Source organism: Gadus morhua, chromosome 11, assembly GCF_902167405.1.
Source record: "Gadus morhua chromosome 11, gadMor3.0, whole genome shotgun sequence".
NCBI lineage: Eukaryota > Metazoa > Chordata > Actinopteri > Gadiformes > Gadidae > Gadus > Gadus morhua.
In genome coordinates, this window is record NC_044058.1 from 1,589,155 (window position 1) to 1,611,870 (window position 22,716).

The 22,716-nt window shown below is 42.3% G+C and overlaps 2 protein-coding genes across 7 annotated transcripts in view; both read left to right on the forward strand.

Annotated features, from left to right (window-relative positions):
* The first annotated feature begins 253 nt into the window (after positions 1-253).
* On the forward strand, positions 254-1,857 carry LOC115553320 (E3 ubiquitin-protein ligase NHLRC1-like). The gene has a single exon (XM_030369456.1). The coding sequence runs from the start codon at positions 479-481 to the stop codon at positions 1,670-1,672; it is 1,194 nt and encodes a 397-aa protein (XP_030225316.1). The 5' UTR covers positions 254-478; the 3' UTR covers positions 1,673-1,857.
* Positions 1,858-2,023: 166 nt separating this feature from the next.
* kif13a (kinesin family member 13A) overlaps positions 2,024-22,716 on the forward strand; it is a 144,702-nt gene continuing 124,009 nt past the window's right edge. For 2 of the 6 annotated variants that reach the window (XM_030369953.1, XM_030369954.1), the window contains exons 1-2: positions 2,055-2,423; positions 3,145-3,235. In XM_030369953.1, coding sequence (XP_030225813.1) covers positions 2,369-2,423; positions 3,145-3,235 — 146 coding nt within the window. In that variant the 5' untranslated portion in view covers positions 2,055-2,368. Of the gene's footprint in view, positions 2,424-3,144; positions 3,236-22,716 lie in introns of all 6 variants that reach the window. The other 4 variants (XM_030369956.1, XM_030369955.1, XR_003978465.1 and 1 more) reach the window with 3 other exon arrangements.

Consider the following 22,716-nt stretch of genomic DNA (forward strand, 5'->3'; position numbering starts at 1 on the left):
GCCGATTTTGTTCTATCTGATTAATCAGATAGGGTTTTTTAGAAATCGTATACCATCACATCTCCTATTTAAGCACAAAGGACAGTTTTTTTTCCTTTCTGTCTCTTATAATCTAATGGTGATTCATTTCCAAATGAGGGCAACAAAGAGCCTGTGTGTGTGTGTGTGTGTGTGTGTGTGTGTGTGTGTGTGTGTGTGTGTGTGTGTGTGTGTGTGTGTGTGTGTGTGTGTGTGTGTGTGTGTGTGTGTGTGTGTGTGTGTGTGTGTGTGTGTTTGCCTGCGTGTGCTGTGCCAACCGCGCAGACTCCTATATCACATGACATAGCTGGGCCTATTGGAGCCAAGGTTGTTGTCTAATTTTTAGGGTTAGGCTACTTTTAATTCTCAGGTTTCTTTTCTGCCGTTTTCATTTATTTAAGTATTCTTTTGTTGGTTGAAGACAAGACGGTGTATAACAAACATCAAGTTTATTACAGTCATGGCTGTAAATCCTCATTCCCTAAGAAGTCAGGCCACTCGGAGCCCTGAGCGGATCCTGCGAGAGATCCAGAGCAACTTGCTGGAGTGCAAGGTGTGCTTTGAGATATTCAATCCAGCAGGGCAGAGTGAGCGCAGACCCCAGAACCTTCCCTGCGGCCATGTGCTCTGCCTGGACTGCATCGGTGCTCTTTCCCACCCCGTGCTGAAGAAGCTGGAGTGCCCATTTTGTCGACAGCTGTGCGATGTTGACAGCACCTCCCACTGCCACGCCCTCGGCGACCTGCAGGAGCTGCTGTTGAACAGTAAAGTTGGTGTTCCAAGCTACGGAGCGAAAGCCCTTCATGTCTTTGGATCTCTGCAGCTCTGCTCTGCCTTTGGTGGCTGGGGAACACTGTTTAACCCCACTGGGATTGCTGTGCTTGGGACCTCTGGGACCATGGTGGTGGTGCATGATGGAGACACGCGGTTGGTGGTGTTTGGCCCCCAAGGGAGGAGGCTACATGGCTTTGGGCGGAGGGGGGACATATGTTACCCACTGGACGTGGCCGTGACTCCCAATGGTCACGTGGTGGTGACGGACGCAGGAGACAAGTCTCTGAAAGTGTTCACCTCCAGGGGGTGTCACGTGTTGACACTCACAGACGTGTTCCAGCTGCCCTGGGGCGTGGATGTAGACATGCGTGGGAACATTCTGGTCTCAGATTCCCAGACTGGCATCCTCTCCCGGGTCACTCTGGACTGTGTTCTTGGTGTCATCTTGGATCATCAGACGCCCATCACTGATCTGGAGCATCCCAGAGCGGTGGCCTGTTGTCAGGTGACGGGGGCCACCGCAGTGGTAGAGCATCTGCTTTTTGATGAGTCACACCCCACTTGGAACCACCGGCCTGCCAGACTCAGAGTGTATGACCAATACTTCAGCCTCCTCTATCAGAAAGACAGCTTCAGCCTCAGCCTCGGGTCCACGGCCTGGCTGTGCATGTCCGCAGTGGCTTTCGAAGGAGATGGAAATGTGATTATTATTGACTCCAAGCAGGCAATGATTTGGAAGCTGCATAAGGGCAATAAGCTAACTCCCCTTATTAGCGAAAACCTTGTGCGGCCAGTTGGGCTTATTTGTACAGCCAAGGATAGCACACTAACCGTTTTGGACAGTGGAGACCATGCTGTGAAGATTTATTCTTTTAGATAATATGAAATGCATTAATATCAAAAATAATGTTTGGTAGTATTGAGGGAAAACATGAATAAAATGTGTTTTAACCTACATTAAATCGATGAGGAAAGTGATGTTTGCTTAAAATTATAATCCGGTGTACCATGTATTTTGGTTATTCATTAAAATTTGACATATCTCAAAAGAATAACTAATAACGAATTCATCATTGCATGATCATATATAATGGTTCATAACCTGTTGCTGCGTGATCGATTGGCACACACAGGCCGTGGACGATAATAATTGGAAGGTGTAAGTCCCCCATAACATTCATCTTGTACATTCGTTTATAAAGGCGTATTAAACTGTTAAATGGTCGTAGTTCATAAATCAAGTTGCTAGATCGACATGTGCATGCCACCCCCCTCCTCGGTGTGTTTCAGGAGGAATCCTCCTCCACACAGACCTCTCTGAGGCCAGAGGACAGGCGGGCGACCAGAGGAAGATGGCGGTCGGGATGCTGTCTGGAATAGGGGGCAGGATCCGCAGGATCTGCTCCACACCCAGACTTGGATGGATGTAAACACTGAATTTATATTTGATTTCCACTTCCCGTGGTCTGGACTTGTTTGGGCTTGTTTAATTCGCTTTAACTGCGTTTGATCCGGCGTAAGTCTGTGTGATTCCCAAACTACATCGATAGACTGGGTGGGAGAAAAGTGGACCAAAATGTCGGATTCAAAGGTAAAAGTTGCAGTACGAGTTCGGCCCATGAACCGCAGAGGTAAGTGTTTATATTCTTTACTGTTGCAATTTTATTTGGATTAAGTTACATTTATTCGACATTTGACTGTAAGAAAGTTTTGGCAAAGCCGATTGAACGGACGTGGTGGTGAAGACCTCCACCCTGATCCACCTCCACCCCGACAGAGAGTACTATTTCTCGGTGTTACTGTCCCTCAAAGAGAGGACTACTACTCAGTGTTTGTCCTTCAAAGAGAGGACTACTGCTCAGTGTTACTGTCCCTCCAAGAGAGGACTACTGCTCAGTGTTAGTCTCTCAAAAAGAGGAACACTTCTCGGTGTTACTGTCCCTCAACCAGAGGACTACTGCTCAGTGAACACTGTCCTCAAAGAGAGGACTACTGCTCAATGCTACTGTCCTCAAAGAGAGGACTACTGCCCACTGTTGCTGTCCCTCAGAGAGGACTACTGCTCAGTGAACACTGTCCTCAAAGAGAGGACCACTGCTCAGTGTTACTGTCCCTCAAAGAGTGGACTACTGCTCAGTGTTACTGTCCCTCAAAGAGAGGACCACTGCTCAGTGTTATTGTCCATCAGAGAGACTACTGCTCAGTAGTTTTACTGTCCCTCAAAGAGAGGAATACTGCTCAGTGTCCCCAAAAGAGAGGACTACTGCTCACTACTGTCCCTCATAGAGGACTACTGCTCAGTGTTACTATCCTTCAAGTGGCCTTACTTTTGAAACAAACTTGTCTCTGCAGAGTTGGAATTGAACACAAAATGTGTTGTGGATATGGAGGACAACCAGACCGTCCTCCACCCGCCACCGTCCAACTCCAAAGGAGACAGGAGGTAAACAATCAGACAACAGCATGCAATATTTCCTATGCTATTTGGAAGTCATAGCGGCATTATGACAATATGCAATAACCAACTCAACCCAGGTCCTTGAAGTTGTAGTATTATTAGCAGTTTCATTAGTAAGTCCCTGTAGTAGTAGTATCATTAGTAGTATCATTAGTAAGTCCCTGTAAAAGTAGTATCATTTAGTAGTATCATTAGTAAGTCCCTGTAGTAGTAGTAGTATCATTAGTAAGTCCCTGTAGTAGTAGTAACTTTAGTAGTATCATTAGTAGTATAATTAGTGAGTCCCTGTAGTAGTAGTATCATTAATAGTATCATTAGCAGTATCATTAGTAAGTCCCTGTAGTAGTAGTAGTAGTATCATTAATAAGTCCCTGTAGTAGTAGTATCATTAGTAGTTGGTAATCAAGGCCCCGCCTTGATTACCAATGTATAGAAAAAAACAAAAGAAACTTAATTATTATGCATTAACAAAGTACAAAACTTTCGTAGGGGAAGGAAACATACTTCCATCAGGTACAAAGATAAAGATAAATAATACATTGGTAACACTGTTCACAACAGTATCCGTGTCATAAAGCTTTTTTAATGCAATTGCACGGCAGCGGCCACCTTGACTTAGGGTGCACTCACACTAGGCCATCTGGCTGTGGCCGTTGCCCGTTTTCACACCTAACCGTGCTCAACTGGCCCCATTGTTCTCTGGCCTGCATTCACACTAGGCCATCTGGCCGTGGCCGTTGGCCGTCGCAACTATGGCCTGGCCACGGTAGGCTCTTGTACATACGTCATCACGTCGTAACACGTCATCACCAAGCTTCCGCTGCATAGACCATAATAAAGTCTGCCACCAGTCAGAGTTTTAACAACAATGGACAACAACACAGAGAACACAGTTTGCAATTTGCTGAGTCTGTTGCTTATTTGGAGCCGTACTCAGATAGAGCCCACTCTCACTGCTGGCTTTTTCGAGTACGCAAGGCAGAGATTTGAGGTTAATCGTGCTGCACGGGGAAGAAGATTTTTCTTCTATTATGTCCATAGTCGTCGCATGGACTATACGTCATCCAGCTCAGGTTGCGTAGCCGTGCGTGTGCGCGTGTCGGCTCATTAGCATCTGTACCGTGGCGGCCCGTACCGTAGCAGCACACCTCTCCCAAGTGGCCAAGTTGGCTTGGCCTGGCCAGACTGGCCACACTCACACTGGCAGATTTGAGCACGGTTATGTGTGAAAACAGCCACGGCCACGGCCAGATGGCCTAGTGTGAGTGCACCCTAAGACATTTCCCTTGGGAAACACTGCAGTATCATTGGCAAGTCCCTGGAGTAGTAGTAGTAGTAGTAGTAGTATCATTAGCAAGTCCCTATAGTACTAGTAGTTAGGGGTGTAACGGTACACAAAAGTCACGGTTCGGTACGTATCTCGGTTTTTGTCTCGGTACGGAATAGTTAAGGGGAAAATGAAATAAAACTGCTTCTTTCTCAACAACGGAGAATGGCCGTAGATCAGCAACAATGAAAACACCAATAAACTTGGTTATGGCATTTGCATTTCTGAATTCCCAGACAGGGGTTGTTGAAATAGTGTTGTGAGCTGGGTTTGCACGGCTCGTTTTTTTTTCCACAGCAACTGGGATAGTCACACCCCCTGGTGCCTTTTCAAATGCGTTTGCTAGGGATGTGCATTTCTGGCAAAAATACTATTCGATATTCGCAATATTCGAAAAACGCACGCACGCGCCTCGGATACACGCACACACAATGACACAGGGAGAGGCTTTTACGAATTGTATGAAATCAATGTTTATTTCAACAACTGCGCCATCAACATTAAACATCAAAATTATTTCAACGTGGGCAGGCAGATAGAACTACATGCGCCGAAAACAGATCCCTATTTATTTATTTTACTGAACAGAATTTATTTGTTACCAGCATTCGTAGTGTTGATCAGCAGATAAATAGTCCGTCATTGACGTCGACGCTGGGGTTGATAAGTTACCGGACTACATGCGTGATATGAAAAAATCCACTTTCCTTGAAAGCGGTCATTATATGCTTAGCAACGGTGAATTATCAAACAATTATTCACCACCGGAAGTTGTGAAGGGCCATGCAAGTGAACGGAGCGTTCAACAGCATTGAGAAGAGCCGTGTAATAAATAACGATAGTCTCCGACTATTCGAATATTCGACGATCGTTGCCCATCCCTAGCATGTGCATGTTAAAGTGCTGTTCGTAGACATGGAGAGCCTGTCGGAGACCCTCTCCGTAGCTTACGTGCGCATCCAATATTTTTGAACTATCCGTCGAGGTCATGGACCTATTGGTCGACGAAACGGAGACGGCAAGAGCTGTGATTGGTCCTCTAACAAATTTGTTTCCGGAATCACTTCTCCGGTTTGACTTTGCACCTTAATTACTTTGTACATTGTTTCCTTTGCACCTTAAAGGCATATTGTACGGGATCCAGTAATATGCACTTTCTAATATGTTGTTGAAATTGGTTTTTACATCCTGACAGCAATAAATAACTTGTGGGCAATGAAAAAGAAGCGAAAAAAAAACGAATTCTGTATCTGCTATAAACCTGTTAAAATGCTTACCAATCGGAGACACTGTGCCCGGATCTAAAGAACCAATCACAAGCCTGCACGTTCTCTCCCCTCTATGTACGAGCCTGAGCCGGCCTGAGCGCGTTCACGGAGGGCAAAGAAAGCGTTGTTGTCATAGTAGTTCATGACAGTGGACTAGACCTAGTGAGCCTACAACGTTTACACAATGGAAGAGAAACAACTGAAGTTACCACTGCCCCCGTTACTTGCCCCGGTTCATCCTTTTAAAAAGGCAAGAAAAAGAAAGACAGAAACTGAAAAGGCAGCAGCAAAAAAGAAGTTGGAGACTGCTCGAGGAAAAACGAGAATAAATATTGGATTAGCTTTTCAGCGATGGCGACAGCTGAGGGAGTTGAATGGCCTGAAAAGTGACGCAATGGTTGCCGTTGAAGTAAGCCGTAAGCAGCTGCAGCGCTCGTGCACGGCTCTGTGTCGAGGGGTTGGGGCATGGAGTAGTGAAGGGTGGGGGAGGAGTTAAATGGAACTCCGAAGAGAAGCTAATTTCAAATCATGCTATCTCTCTCACATTGTACAGTATAGCTTTAAAGGGAACCTATTATGCTTTTTCGACTTTTATGACCTAAAAACGTTGTTATAATGATTGATAGTCATGTTTAACCATACCAAAGTGTCAAATAATGACGTACATGCATTTCGACGTATTCCCTGCTGACAGTCTGGGGTGGCTGTGCAGAGCGCTAAACACTCGGGACAACGTTTGGAATTCACTTGTTCACATTTCCGGGAAATCATCTACGTAGAGGCACTCCTGCCGCGCCCCCATATGCCTGGTCAAATCTGCCCGCACACGCGCTTCAAGGAAGGTAACCAATCACAATGGAGTTGGGTTGGCAGGAGGGGGCGGAGAAGGACGAAACCGAGCGTTGACAGAGAATGCTGAAAGCGCCCAGATGAGAGGAAGAGTTTCCCAAAAATCTACATCGTTTTTTGTGTATGGTTAAACATGACTATCAATCATTATAACAACGTTTATAGGTCATAAAAGTCGAAAAAGCATAATAGGTCCCCTTTAAGGACCAATAAAACACCAAAAAGATTTGAAAAGCTTTGGAAGTTTATTTACAACACTGTTTACATGGTTTGTTTGTAGTCAACATATAAGATAGATCGGGCGGCGATATGTATTGCGTATTCGACATCCCGACGGAGAGCTGCTGAGGGGTCTCCGTAGTTACCAGTTGTGGACGAAGTACTCAGACCACGTACTTGAGTAAAAGTTGTGATACCTAGTGTAAAATATTACTCCAGTCAAAGTAGAAGTACTCCCTTTAAACGTCAACTTGAGTAAAAGTATAAAAGTACTTGGCTTCAAATGTACTATCAAAAGTAAAAGTAATTTGGTGTAATGTAGTTCCAATGTCTTGCTGTGTCCTTTGTACACTCAGTCCAATCATTTAAGGTTAAAAAAATCAAACACAAACACCACTCTAAATACAATGTGTTCTATTTGTGATATCAGGTACTGATATAATTTGAAATGATCATAAGCACAATATACTAAACGGAAACCAAATGGTTAGGAATCAACAGGATGGGGGAAATACACATTAGACACGTATTTCTTTAACAATTTATGGTTAACTGTGCAACTTGCAAAAACAGACTCCTTACATGACTGTATAACCTACCTAAAGCTAAAATATTGTTTGTTTAGTTTGAGAAGGAGCTGATTTCTGGCATCCAATCTTGCCCTTCTTGGGTTGAAAATTAGTCTAGCAGTGCTAAAGAGGCGTTCACACGCAGCAGAGGCTGGTAAGGCAGTGTTGATTTTAAGAGACAATTTGATTTTAAGAAACGATTTCAGTATCTCTTTGTTGTCTACTTTAGAGGCAAGGTACCCTTCTAGCTGTTTAACAGTTTCCTGGCCATGAGTTGTCTTCATGCTAGAAAATAATTCATCTTCATCTGAAGCACTTGATCCATTGACTGGTGACTGATGTGAACATTCTTCCTCCAGACGGGTCCTTGATGTAGTCAAGTCCTAATATACAACATATATTGGGACAGATAACAGAAATCATGTTATATAAATCATAGGGAAATTCCGGTGTACAGTACAGAGGAAATTAATGAGCTTATTTGAAGCAACATGCACAGAGTTATGGATAGGCAGCTAAAGCTGACCTATGAGGGCAAAGAGCCATCAGGTTCTATGCCCCATTAGATAAGCTTTACTTCCCTGGCCACAACTCAGTCTAGGTTGTGCCAAATTTCCTTGTTCTTTTTCCTGAACAATATGAACAGCATGTAGTGTCCTTGAACAATAAGGCTATGGGGTTCATCGATATGAAACATGTATTTTAGGCCTATATATTAATCCAGGTACAAACTCCCCACCCTTTTAAATAAATAAACTTATATAAATGTGCTTGTTTCGTTTTTTAGTTTACTTTTGGTTTTGTAGACTAGGCGGATGACATCTGAAATCAAAATGCAACAAAACATACGTACGTACTTACGTACATACATAGATAGATACCTAGTTTTAATAGGTTCTCATCAGATATCCACGCTATTTTAAATTTCGGGAGCAGGATGGAAGCAGCAATAAACTCTGGTTCTATGGGGTCAGAACAGTCTCATTAATAATGAATGCACAGAGAAGGATTCACAAATGTTTTTTGTGATTTATATATAAATTACTCTCTTCTCACAAATACATTTCAATGCACACACAAATGCATATCGGTATGTTTAAATGTAAAATAAATCCATAAACAAAAATAAGTTTCACAAACACATATCTGATCCACACACAAATGTGCCTTGTTTTAAATAAATGTAATATAAATCCATAAATATATTAATTAAAAACATATTTGCAATTTTCATCAAAAATTTATTTGGATGTTTTTACATTTATATACAAAATTTTAAACTTAAATTGACAAGATGCTTTTCATTTGTGAACTTGTTTGCATTTGTGTGTGAACTGGAATGTATTTATATGTGGATTTTTGAGACTCCTGACGTCGCTGGATTCACAAATGCATTTTTTTCAACAAGGAACTCTCTGTAGCCAATCAGATGCCTCCCTCGTTTTCAGCCAATTCCGACCTCTGAGTCCAGCTTCCAAGCCTTCCGGTTCCCTCGCTCAAATGTCTATGGGATATAAGTAACATGGGTTTTTTGAATGATCTTACATAACAATCTCTAGGTGGCGAAGAAGTAAAAGCTGCGTCATGTTTTGAGCTTCACACTTTTTCCATCTAGTTTCGACTGGGTTTTGTTGCGTTTTTTTGAAGAAAGTAGTCCAATCCTTGGTTGCTTTTAACTCTCTTTATTTGTTAAAGTAGGCCTATTTCGGTATGGTAACTATGAAGCAAAAGGGAGGGAATTGGATCTAACGCATATGAGAATGATATCGTGCAGTACTTTGAGTCCCGGGCTTAGGTCCAGTCCTCTCGGCAGGGCTACCAATTAATTCTGCCCTAAATCTGAACTCTCCTCTGGTTTCTATCAAGTGGGCGTGGCATATGTGAAGTGGGCGTGGCCGGTGTGACTAAGGCTCTGCACTCCTCACCTGTCTAAAGGTGCTGCCAACTGTGGCTGGAGTAGTTATTGCAGCTTATGTGTTCGATCCTGCTTCCTAGTGGCTATGTGAGGGTAATGCAGCTTGTGTGTTCGATCCTGCTTCCTAGTGGCTATGGCTTATGTGCTTAAAATACGTAACAGTTTTGGGATTGTCTGTGCCGTTAAGTAGTAAACGGCACCGACATTGTAAAAACCCAGTCACTGCAGTCATGTGATTGGCTGAAAACGAGGGAGGCATCTGATTGGCTACAGAGAGTTCCTTGTTGAAAAAAATGCATTTGTGAATCCAGCCACGTCAGGAGAGTCTCAAAAATCCACATATGAATACAGACCAGTTCACACACAAATGCAAACAAGTTTGCAAATGAAAAGCGTCTTGTAAATTCAAGTTTAACAGTTTGTATATAAATGTAACAACATCCAAATACATTTTGATGAAAATTGCAAATATTTTTTTAATTCATATATTTATGGATTTAGATTACATTTATTTAAAACAAGGTACATTTGTGTGTGGATCAGAAATGTGTTTGTGAAACTTATTTTTGTTTATGGATAAATTTTACATTTATACATACCGATATCCGTTTGTGTGTGCATTGGAATGTATTTGTGAGAAGAGAGTAATTTATATATAAATCACAAAATACATTTGTGAATCCTTCTCTGTGCATTCATTATTAATGAGACTGTTCTGACTAGGGATGTGAAGAATGTGTCGACTCAACGGTCGATTCTCGACCCGTGCTCTAAACGACTCTAAAAATAGAAATCGATTAATCGTTTTTTTTTTTTACTTTTTTACCCATTTCTGCTTTCAAAATAACCAATTAAAAATTATCAAAATACAATAAATCCTTCTCTTTTTTTCCAAATGGGAGACGTAGCTGTGTTGTTTTTCTAACGGTCACTTCTGTTCTGCTACACCGCTACGTCTCCCAAGAGCGATCTCTTCATTTGTCCTTTCATGACAATGGCATCTTCACTTAAAAGTCCGGTGTGGGATAGTTTCATGAAGATTGATGACAGAACAGTTCAGTGTAAATTATGCCTCATTTTGCGTACCATTCATCCACAACCGTGATGTTGAATCACCTGGCAAGGAGGCATCCCAAGCCTTCCAGCCAGCAAGGCAGCATCGCAAACTTTACGGTGAGATCCTGTGATAGCCGCCGGGCTGAAAGAATCAGCGGGTTGCTAGCTAAGATGATAGCCGGAGATATGCTGCCCATGAGCGTAGTAGAGGGGACTGGGTTACGCAATCTGATTTCATTTCTCGAGCCAACCTACACAGTGCCATGTCGCCAAACGATGACTGTGAGGCTGGAGAAAATGTAGCCTACCGCGAAGCAGCAGCCTCCCTCCGCGAGATCCTGTCCTCAGCTGACAAAGTTGCTATCACCACTGATGCCTGGACAGCTTTGACGACTGAGTCGTACGTGAATTTTCGTTTACAAATATTTATTTAAAAACGAAAATATCTGTTTTAGTGGGTGTAGCCTCTGTTAAATTAAATGGTTTTATGTCCGACTTAAACAATTTCGTTGCAAATAGGAGGCGCGCATCATCAACTGCCGTTCCTAATTAAAACAACGCCGACACATTTTGCCTATTGGGAATTTACAGGTTCACAATCCTGCTCTTTGATATTTTGTTTATCATCATTTTTATATCAACTTAACTTCATAAAAAAAATGCATTATTGGTGTGCTCCTGATAGCAACCTTTGAAATAGGACGGGTGGGCCAACTGTCTGTCGCTGTCTTAAAGGAATGCGCAGATCCTTTGAGCTCTGCAACTGCTGCAGCCGCGGGCCGAAAAAAAGAGAAGAAATCGATCGATTTTTCGATTTATGCCTCCTACACGTCGACTCACAGAAAACGAGTCGTTTAACATCCCTAGTTCTGACCCCATATGGTTCTGCCATCATGTCTTTAAAGCGCTCTTGCAGTCCCTCTAGGGCTGCAACAACCAAAGGTTTGCAGTACCTGTAATTAGAGGTTGGGGAGAGAAACGGAAGAATACCAATGCTCTCTTGGGAATCAGGGCCTGATTCCCAAGAGAGCATTGGTATTCTTTATCACTGGAGACAGTTTTCAACACATTTCATTCAGTCCTTCTAGTTGCAGAGTTCGCTCGTGCTAGGCTAGCGCACGTCAACGGGCAATGCTAGCCTGCTATTAAAAACACTGTGGGGTGTTACCCACCCCACAGTACACCCGAGGTAAATCAATTATGACGACAGACTATAAATTTAAATGTCTGTTTATAGAATAATGTTAGAAATAAAACCAACCTTGCATTGCATTGCATTGCATTTTGAGGGAATTGCTGGGTCTCAGCAGCAGTGTTATATTCCTGGTAGTAGGCTACGGCAGCGGCGGACTGATACCTAGGTTACCGGCTCTAGTTTTTTTACCTGCCGCTGTCATTGCTACAAATGCAGAGTACAGTGAACGAAGGAATTCTATTAGCGTATTAAATTAACAAGATATGGCCACATTTGGAGGACTTAGCGATGCATCTGCTTTTGAAGACGATTATGAGGAATTTGTTGTATCCAATGAACCGTACATGTACGAGCCGGAATACACGGATGAAGAACTGAGAGAGATGGATGCTCAAAGGGCAGAACGAGAAAGAACGTCTTTAGAGACAGTCCCCGCTGGAGCTGCAGTAAAGAACCGGGAACAACGGGAGACTGGTGGTGCCTGTGCAGAAAATGTATTCAAATGCCGACAGACGAATGCTTTTGCTGCAGGGATTGGGACTTAGTCATCCCACAGATGCAAGAGCTGGAGCTGGACACTACTATTCAGGATCTCGATGTGTCTGGGCATAGCGCCCCCCGTGAAAGGGCAATCTGTGCAGTGCTGGAAACATTCTTCTCCTTTGATAAAATAAATTGGAAAAGAAGACCAAGACCTGCTGGACCCAACGGCCAGTTGTCAATGTTGTAAGTTTGCAATCCAAACAAAATGTAATTGTGTGTTGCCATGCATGAACATACCATATATAATAATTTAATTGATTGGTGTCCTTTCTGGATCTCGCACTGGAAATTGGTGGAAACTTTGTAGTGCCAATCTGAAGAAACGAAATTTCTAAAAGCACACAGAACCACCATGTTGCCTAGTCGTTCAATTGCGCTTCTGTCCCACGCTTCTCTGTTTACGTTCTTCTGTCGTGATTCGGTTACAAAACTAACAGGCACAAAGTAAAATTCCGCTGCTGCTGAGAAAGTAGTCCGTCGATGATTCATGCGATGCAAGGTTAGTATTATTTCTAACATTATTCCATCAACACAGACATTTATATCTATAGTCTGGCGTTATAATTGATTTACCTCGGGTGTACTGTGGAGTGGGTAAGACTGTTTGCTATATGAAATTTTAAGGGAGTTGAATTGTCTATGACAGGGAATACATCTTAATAATATTGGGGGAAAGCATCCCTACCTTGAATTGATGTGGATTCGTTCAAGTTTATTGATGAGGAGCGTCAGAGTAGGCAGAAGCCATCCCATCTGAACCTCCGTCTCAGCTTGGAGAATGTTGAGGGCTTTGGCGAGAGGACCCATGGTTTTTGCAAAATGAGTGGTGTCACTGCTCGGACTATAATTGTCCTCCATTTCCCCTTACTTAAGGTAACTGAATAGTTAAGCAATATTTTACAATATTACATATATAAAAAATAAAAAAATACACTTACATTGGCAACTTCAGTGCAGTGCATACAGTTCTCAAGGCCCCTTCTCCTTCATCTTTGATTATTCTCACGATCCTTTCAACAGAGAGAAACAATGAGTTCCATCGGGTGTCGTTAGGCCGGATCAGTTGTATTTTGCATGTTTCCTCTATCATGTCTGAAGCAGTGGAGGATCGAGATGTCTTGTTCCATAAGCCACTGCATTTTTCAAAAGCTGATCGTGACAGTCTTTTATAGGAGTCATTGGAATTGGCCTTGGCTGCATCAACTGTGGCGACAAGGTTTAATAGATGACATGCAAAGCGATGATGCTTTGGAAGTTGGAATTGTAAGCCATCATCTTCCATTAAGATCGGTGTTACCTCAACAAAGTCAACATCAACACCTTCCTCTTCATGTTCATCATCATCACTGCAAGCATCCTCTTCAGTCTCACCGGAGGCACAGTTATTGTTCTTATCTTGTTGTTGTTCTCCATATTGAATGTTTAATTTGGGTGCACCAGCACGTATTTATGGTGCACCCAAGTTTTGAGTTGTTGAGGGGGAGGGGGGGGGGTGGGAATCTGTATCACTCATAAAGAATATCGTCAGACAATGCCAAGGGATTGGTTCTGTCCCGAAAAACCCTCTGTCTCCGGAGAGACGCCTGTATGAGAAGTGCGCCGAGGTCCATGGGAACACCCACAAATGGTGACGCCATTATCGGAGGAGGTGCTAGGAAGCTGGGCACGCCGATATAAGTAGCCGATCTCCGGGTAGACTCGCTGAAAAGCTGCTCCCGACCAGGTTTGGTTGCGAGCGTAAGTCACCATGGTGACACAGCGACGCTTAAAGAGATAGACTTTCATGGTACAGCTAACCCAGGCTTTCAACTCAACATACCTCGCTAACCCTCTAATCGAGCTTCGTAGTACAGGCCCCTGGATTGGGCTTCGCGGGTTGGTTTACCGGCGTTGCTATTGTTACCGGTCTTGCGTGTTCCAACTGATTATTATTCACTGCCTCTTCCGTGGTTATTACAATATTATGAATAGACTGCTCTGTAAAAAAAAAAATAATAATAATTATACCAGATAAATTTTCGCACCGGTGCGCCCAAATAAAATATTTCGCACACTACCCCGAATTCTAGGCGCATGTGCGCCCAAATTAGGCGCACTCTGGAGCCCTGTGCTTTTATGAAATTGGACCCATTATCTGTGTTGGTTCTAATTTTTTTTTTCTCTATGCCAAACTCGGAATGGATATCATTCAATGCACTGCCCAACACATCAAAAGTGTGTGTCCCTTTAATCCGCCGGCAAGCAGACGCCACAGAGCACCTGTTCAGGGTGTCCGCGCGGTAGTAAAAGGTAGCAAATAGAGCTGTCAGTTAAACGCGTTATTAACGGCGTTAACGAAAACCAAATTTAACGGCGTTAAATTTTTTATCGCGCGATTAACGCAATTATTTTATAAAAAAAAAAAAAAAAAAATGTTTTTTTTCTTTGGCTCAAAACAAAGAAGCAGTAGCCTGACTGCTATGTTCAAATGACATTTGTTCAAAGCAGTCGTTTAATTGCACTATAGGCTCTTTTTTTGTATCGTCCTGTTTTGATCAGTGTATATGCCAATGTTGTTGTCTATAAAAAATCATTTGCACAAGGCAAGCCGATGCACTTCACCATGTTGATAAGAGAATTAAAATGAGAAGAATTATGGGACAAAAAAATCAAGGGATATTTAGCATAGAAAAATAATTTGCGATTAATCGCGATTAATTAGAGTTAACTATGACATTATTGCGATTAATCACGATTAAATATTTTAATCGCTTGACAGCTCTAGTAGTAAAAAATAAAATTTAAAATTAAGGCCCTTGAAAGGTAGTAAAAGGTAACAAACGCAATTTGACCTGGTAGTAAATTTTTCACCACCACCTCAATATAAAATGAGTTTCCATTTTTTTGTTTACATGTTTTAACTTCATCTAGCCTAAAAAATACAGTATACGGTGCTAACAGGACCTGAACTGAGTAGCCGTTAGAGTTGGTGTCGCTGATTGCTATAGCGACGCCGGTGTTACACCAAATTCTGCGACCCACCGAAAAGTGTGACCCCAGGGGGCGCTGTTGCATATTTACTGCAACATGCACGAGTTTGAAGCGTAGACAGGCATGACAAAAACATACATAAAACATAAGATCTCCCCCCAACCAATTACCTTTTTATTAAAGGTGCTTAATAAATACATTTGATTGATTTGATTAGCATTTTACAGACCCATACAATGGATAGGGCGTTTAGTAGGGTCCTTCACCATTGCTTCTTTACCCATAAAAAGCTACAGTCGTGGTTAAATTCCGCTGATTTACCTTAGAGCATTTCCTATTATAGGGTACTGTGTAAAATGCTGTTTAGAATTAATGTTAGTATCAAGAAAAGAAAGACCCACCGGAGATCATATGTTTTATTTATGTTTTTTGTTATAATGCACATGTGCATGTTGCAGAAAATGTGCAACTGCGCCCCATGGGGCCACACTTTTTGGTGGATCGCGGAATTCGGTGTAACACCAGCAACATTTTCCGCCTTTTCCCCTCAGAGTTCTGTGCTGAGTTTCTAGCTCTATGAGAGCATGGGTAAATGCAAGTTTTCGCAGACATGGGTTGACGACTATGGAGGTAGATTTGTGTCTTTATTATGCAATCAAAAATAATAGGTTTGAGAGCAAAACTTTCCACACTGCAATCAAAAAATAGGTTTGAGAGCAAAACTTTCCACACTGCAATCAAAAAATAGATTTGAGAGCAAAACTATCCACACTGCAATCAAAAAAAGTTTTATTGCAAGATAAATTAATGTGATAAAAAAAATATTAATGGGAATCCAAAAGTTTTGTTTGCGAATTGCGAATCCTAAAGTTTTGCTTGCGAATCCAAAAGCTTTGCTTGCTGTTGAGCTGAATCTCGTGGGCGGGACCTACGCCAAAAGATGTAAGACACGTCTCTATTGGCCAGTCTCGATCGGAGTGACAGCTTGGCAACATCCACAGTTAGTAATGAGAGAGGGAGTTCTATTTCATGTAGGCTACGCCGTCTAGGCTTCGCCTTATGGGCTTGTCCCGTGCGCGCGCTTGCGTGCCCTGAAAATCCCGTAGGCCTCCCTGTCAGCCGACAAGGAGACCATGGCAGAGGAGAGCAGGGCGATGTTGTTGACCGCCGCCGCGGATTGAGAGGCACAAACGAACAGGCCGACAATCTGCTTCTGGAGGCGGTCGGGGGGCAGCGGCTTTTCGGATGTTGCCAAGCTGTCACTCCGATCGAGACTGGCCAATAGAGACGTGTCTTACATCTTTCGGCGTAGGTCCCGCCCACGAGATTCAGCTCAACAGCAAGCAAAGCTTTTGGATTCGCAAGCAAAACTTTAGGATTCGCAAACAAAGCTTTTTGATTCGCAAACAAAACTTTTGGATTCGCAAACAAAACTTTTGGATTTGCAAACAAAACTTTTGGGTCTGCAAACAGAACTTTTGGATTCCGGGCGGGAGCGGGACTAGTAAGTGGTGCTTTGCATACCCCCCGCCCCGCTGCTTGATGTCGTGTTGGTAGTAAAAAATATTGTGGAGGTAGTAAAAAAGGTAGTAAAAGGTAGTAAATTCATCTCTATGATTCCTGCATATACCCTGCTGTTCAATTAATCTGGATCAACCCAGTGGGCAGTGACCCCGATAAATCCTCTCCTTCTTGCACTCCAACAGTCAGTCGTCGTGGCAATGAATTCAATGGAGGAAATTTGCTTGTTTTATGGTTCTCCTCATTTCTTGGGCACCCTCTTCTATTTTGCGCCGCAATGTAGTTCTGGACATCACATGTAAATTAGGCTGTAGATCTTGCACTAAAGCCTTAAACGCAGGCTGTTCTACCACACAAAATGGTTGAAGACTCTATGACTACGTTGTCTACATTTCTTTGATTCACAATCTTAGTTTCTCCCAATTTCAGTTGTCTGGAAGTAGAGGGAACTGGGTTTTCAGCTTTTATTTTTCGAGGGACTGTAAGGGCATTGTATCCTGCCAAGTGACTTGAATGCTTTCTCTGGAAAGAAAGAAGAAAAAAACACATCATGAACATCATATCTTCACAGCAATATATCAATTATTTCATAAATGTTTTTCATGTGTTTTTGCATGTACCAAGTAGGCTGCCGAGAAGGCTGAATAACTAGCTAGCCTATCAATAGCAGACAGGCTACTTCAAGTAGCTACCAATCATACCTTTAATGTTAATTCTTAGCCTAGTCAAATGTAAGCCTAAATAGCTGCGTTTGCATGGACACTGATCCGATCAGATTTCTAATCGGAATAGATCTATTCCTAGGCCCTTATTTTTTTTTTGGTTTGGTTCCGGTTTCCGACCGACCCTGCCGACCGACCCTGTTGCATCAAATTTTTTTTTTTTTTTTTGATGCAAACTATAATTACGTTTTGGTACAGCACCTCTTCATTCTATACAAGGATGAGTGAATTTTCTCGCTTTTAAATTAAAACAACCTACCTATCATTCGCTGTCGCTGGAAAAAAATAAATAAATTCCCTACCTACCCATGACCTCAACTGACAACCAACAGGAACCAATCTTTTTTTTTTTTTAGGCCCTATCATGCATCCTGTACTGTACAGGGCTCCAGAGTGCGCCTAATTTGGGCGCACATGCGCCTAGAATTCGGGGTATTGCGACCAAATATTTGATTTGGGCGCACCGGTGCGACTGAAAATGTATCTGGTATAATTATTATTATTTTTTTTTTATACAGAGCAGTCTATTCATAATATTGTAATGACCACGGAAGAGGCAGTGCATGAAGTATTGATTAGACAGCGATTTATTAGATACCTAATAAACCGTTCGAACACGCAAGACCGGTAACAATAGCAACGCCGGTAAACAAACCCGCGAAGCCCAATCCAGGGCCCTTTACTACGAAGCTCGATTAGAGGGTTAGCGAGGTATGTTGAGCTGAAAGCCTGGGTTAGCTGTTCCATGAAAGTCGATCTCTTTAAGCGTCGCTGTATCACCATGGTGACTTACGCTCGCCACCAAACCTGGTCGGGAGCAGCTTTTCAGCGAGTCCACCCGGCGATCGGCTACTTATATCGGCGTGCGCAGCTTACTAGCCCCTCCTCCGATAATGGCGTCACCATTTGTGGGTGTTCCCATGGACCTCGGCGCACTTATCGTACAGGCGTCTCTCCGGAGACAGAGGGTTTTTCGGCACAGAACCGATCCCTTGGCATTGTCTGACGATATTCTTTATGAGAGAATCAGATTCGGCATTTATTTAAGGCATTTATTTAATGGTCAAAATATTATTAATCAATGGCGTAAATATCGACGGTGCAACCGGTGCAGCTGCCCGGTTGCCCCCCCCCCGTCAACAACTCAGGCAGGCACGGTCCAACGCCCCCCCCCCCCCCCCCACCCCCTGCTGGTGCACCCGAATTAAAAACTTAGGCGCACCAGTGCACCCAAGGAAAAAGTTAGTCTGGAGCCCTGCTGTATACATGGAATTTACAAAAGTGGTAAGCATACATCCGTATGTCTCTCGCGCACAACCGTTATGTTGGTCTGGACTTATTTGATATATGTAAGGGATAATGTTGTACAGAACACAGCAGGTCATTATCGGGAAAAATAAGCCCAGACAGTATATCCAGTTTACTTCAAACAATAGGTATATTAGCCTTTAGATGGTTTGGAGGGGCCAAGCGCAGAGAGACACACACGTGCGCACACTCACATTCACGCGCGCACATAAACACACACAGAGCTTGCATGTCATGGAAAGGAACGTTGAAAGGAACGGTGAAAGGAACGGTTTTTGGAATGTAGTGGAGTAAAAAGTATGATTTTCCCCTACGAAATGTAGTTGAGTAAAAGTATTAAGTCTCACAAAATAATGATGCTCAAGTAATGTACAGATACGCTATAAAGTCACTTAAGTACAGTAACAAATTACTTGTACTTCGTTACTGGTAGTTACGGAGTCGGATTACAGAGTCGGAGTAGTATACTTTGGCTAAACGGTCCGGGTGGAACTCTGACTTCAAGTTTTAAATTCTGCATCGCAAGACAAGCCTTTACGTTCTCCATATTAACGCTATGTACGCCACATTTACGTTCTGCGGTACACCTCTGTAACCGCACTGAGGTGCCTGTACCGTGACGGTTCGTGTACCGTTACATCCCTAGTAGTAGTAGTAGTAGTAGTATCATTAGTAAATCCCTGTAGTAGTAGTAGCAGTATCATTATTGTTGGTTAACGGAGGTTGGGGTTCAGGAACGTGTACAGATTGATAACATAAATAGACTCGTCCCGCTGTTCTCCATAACTTTGTCCATCTCATATTCGAGTTTTGCTTTAACGTTATAGTAAATGTATGCTAAGAGACAAGAGACCTCCATGTCGCAGACATGGAGTCGTCGGAGAACCCAACGCAGTCTAGTCTTTCACCAAATGGGAGCTTTACACAAGCTTGCGTTATTATGTTGCGTGTTATGCGCCATAACATCAACAGCAGAGCGGTTATCCAAATAACAAAGAAGTGTACAACACTCGCGTTACATTGTGTGTATTCACGCAAATACCTTATGTGGCGTTCGCACGGTCGTAGCTCATTGTCTGGGCGAGAAATGCAGAGAAAGCTGAGGTAACCTGGACTCAGAGATAATTAAATTCCATTGCAATGTATTCGGCCCTATCTTGCATCCAGCGCAATTTACTTTCTACATTGACGCATGTATCGTTGCTAGTTTGCAACTGGGGCAGAGCGTTCTTATCCCTCCACCGCCACGCGTCGGTAAATTAGGGAATGATCTTACGACCAAAGGGGCGGTTCTGCGAAAGGAGGAGGCGTGCTCTGGCGCAAACGTTCCTTGGTGCTATTTTGCAGTTTCAGAAAACAATTCCGCCACAAACCAGGAAATACCTGGTTTAAAGGCAGTGGCGCGTTGTTCAGATGCTATATTAAGGGCGCATGCATAATGTTGCTTGTGCACCTAGCGCATACACTTTGCTTCTCTCATCTACCTAGCCACACATTCTTGGTAAATTATTTGGGAAAGAACAGCTAATTCAGCGGTAATAAGTTGTACTTTTAAATCAATGCATCTGCAAACACCGTACAGCAAACACAACATTTTCTTAACGCAAACATCGTGTACAAGCCCATAACTTTTAGGATTGATGAGTATTTGATCTTGAGAAAACATTGTTTTACCGCGAGTGAGTGTTAAGAAGAATAAATTAATGCGGGCGCATGTGTGTGTATGTGTAAAATAATGAATGAACGCCGGCGCGCCTGTGTGCATCCATCTGTTTAAACACGCACAATAAACACGTAACGCATAATACAGTCCATGGGAATGTATATTAACGGGGGGACACATGCATATTAGGAACACAAGTCGATAACGATAATGCATACAATGCTGGTAAGAAACTATGTTTGTTAATGTATTATTTATATCATCCAACAGAACCACAGTTAACGCATATCGTACGTGTGTTAAGTTTTCTTTGCAAAAATGTATTTGAGGACTCAGTATTTCTGAAGCTGTGGAAGAAAACGCTATTCCATATGTGAATTAGGCCATATTATTTGGCCATAAACTGAGCCATTTGAAGTTTAAAAGGTGTTGATGAAACTAGGACCACGTGCCTGCTGCCCTCTTTGAACCTAGTACTAGCCTATTGTAGAAAAAAGGCACATAAATCCGGAAAGATTACGATCTTGTAGGGAGGAGCTAACATTTTCATCATGGGTTCAAAAATAAATAAAAATCTGAATATATCAATACCATTGATATTCACAAGCCAATCCTTGTGTGATGGTTTTCCATAAATTGGCTTAGAATTTCACCTATTCACAAATGTTTAGCGGGCAGATTTGCAGGCTGCATTCTTTTCATTTCATTGATATTTGCTGCTAAGCTGCTGTGCTTTGTCACCCGTGATTAGACAGCTGACCTGATTACCCATGGGTGCAAATAGAATTGTTCGACGATTTAAAAATTCCTCACGATAGTTCTTTGTGCTTGTTCTCTCATTCATATAAATGTTGCACATGAGTTTATATAAACAGCATGTGAGGCCATTTGAGCCACAGTAAGCATAAAAGTTTGCACATTTCGACCAGACGGATGGCCCCTGAGATAGGGTTTTTTATTTTTCTTCTTGAAGAATGACAATGGCATTAATCTAGAACGGCATCTCGAGTTCCAAGCAGAATTCAGTGGTAATGAGCTTGTTAAATTGTAATAGCTGTTCAAGTGAGTGGCTTTTTACATCTTAGAGTGGCTCTTTCCATGACTATTCTTCTTTTTCTTCTTCTTCTTCTTCTTCTTCTTCTTCTTCTTCTTCTAATAATAATCGTCCATTAATTATTCTATTTCTAAGAATTGCTGCAAGATATGAGGCAATTCCTGTACAGATACTAAATTCTCATGTCACAAGTTAACATCTGAATGAATATCAAATGGGATGTTTGCAGAAAATATGAATGTAAAATGCCTTCACTTATCCAGCAGGATAGGTTCTGTTAATGTTTTCTTTGCCAAGGTCTCGTTTTATAAAGCTAGACGTGGTCAAGGACACTTTAACCTCACGCACTTTACTGATGTACTTTAGTGAACTGCAAAACCCACACATGTATGTTTTCCAAAGTGTTGCATGCATCATAAAAAATAGAGCTTTCTTTATTGGTTGTGTTTCTCTCCCTAAAGCCAGGGTAGGCAATTTGAAGGAACGAGTAAGCTAGATTTTGGAAGTATCCAACTGAAAACAAAACTAAAAAACGTTCAGACCTCACTCGAAAGCCACCGACCCAAAACACCTGACTAGCTTGCTAGTTTAAGCTAAATGTTTAGCATTGTCTATGCTCCGGTCTTGAGCAATGAGTGAACTGGCAGAGTGTGACTAGGAAGCTGGATCGGTAGGTAGACAGACATGTAGCTGGGTAGGTAGTAAGACAGACAGGTAGACCATCATTTCATTCGACCGCCACATACAAAAAAAACAATACATACCTATTATTAAAAAAAATATCAGAGAATTTGACTTATTGATTGCTGTTGGAATATAAAGACAATTTTCTCTGCAATTATGCTTCTTAAATCAAATGCCTTTCCCAGCTTTAACTTCATGTAGTATTAACTATAAATTAATATAGCTTGTTAGGCCTAAAAAATTTTTTTGTTTGGTTCCGGTTTCCGACCGACCCTGTCCATTTGTGTGCGACCCAAATTATTTTATGAGCTTTAAAAAAAAAAAAAAAAAAAAATTTTTTTTTTTTGATGCAAACTATAATTACGTTTTTGTACAGCACCTCTTCATTCTGTACAAGGATGAGCGCATTCTCTCGTTTATAAATGAAAACAACCTACTTATCATTCGCTGCCGCTGTAAAAAATAAAATAAAAAAATAAAATAAATTCCCTACCTACCCATGACCTCAACTGACAACCAACAGGAACCAAACTTTTTTTTTTTTTAGGCCTTATTGCTGAATATAGTCTTGCATGTTAACCGCTCTTTGTGGTAAAAGCCATG

Bases quoted from the DNA above. Each gene is read 5' to 3' on its own strand.
- LOC115553320 (XM_030369456.1), top strand. From the start codon at position 479: ATGGCTGTAAATCCTCATTCCCTAAGAAGTCAGGCCACTCGGAGCCCT.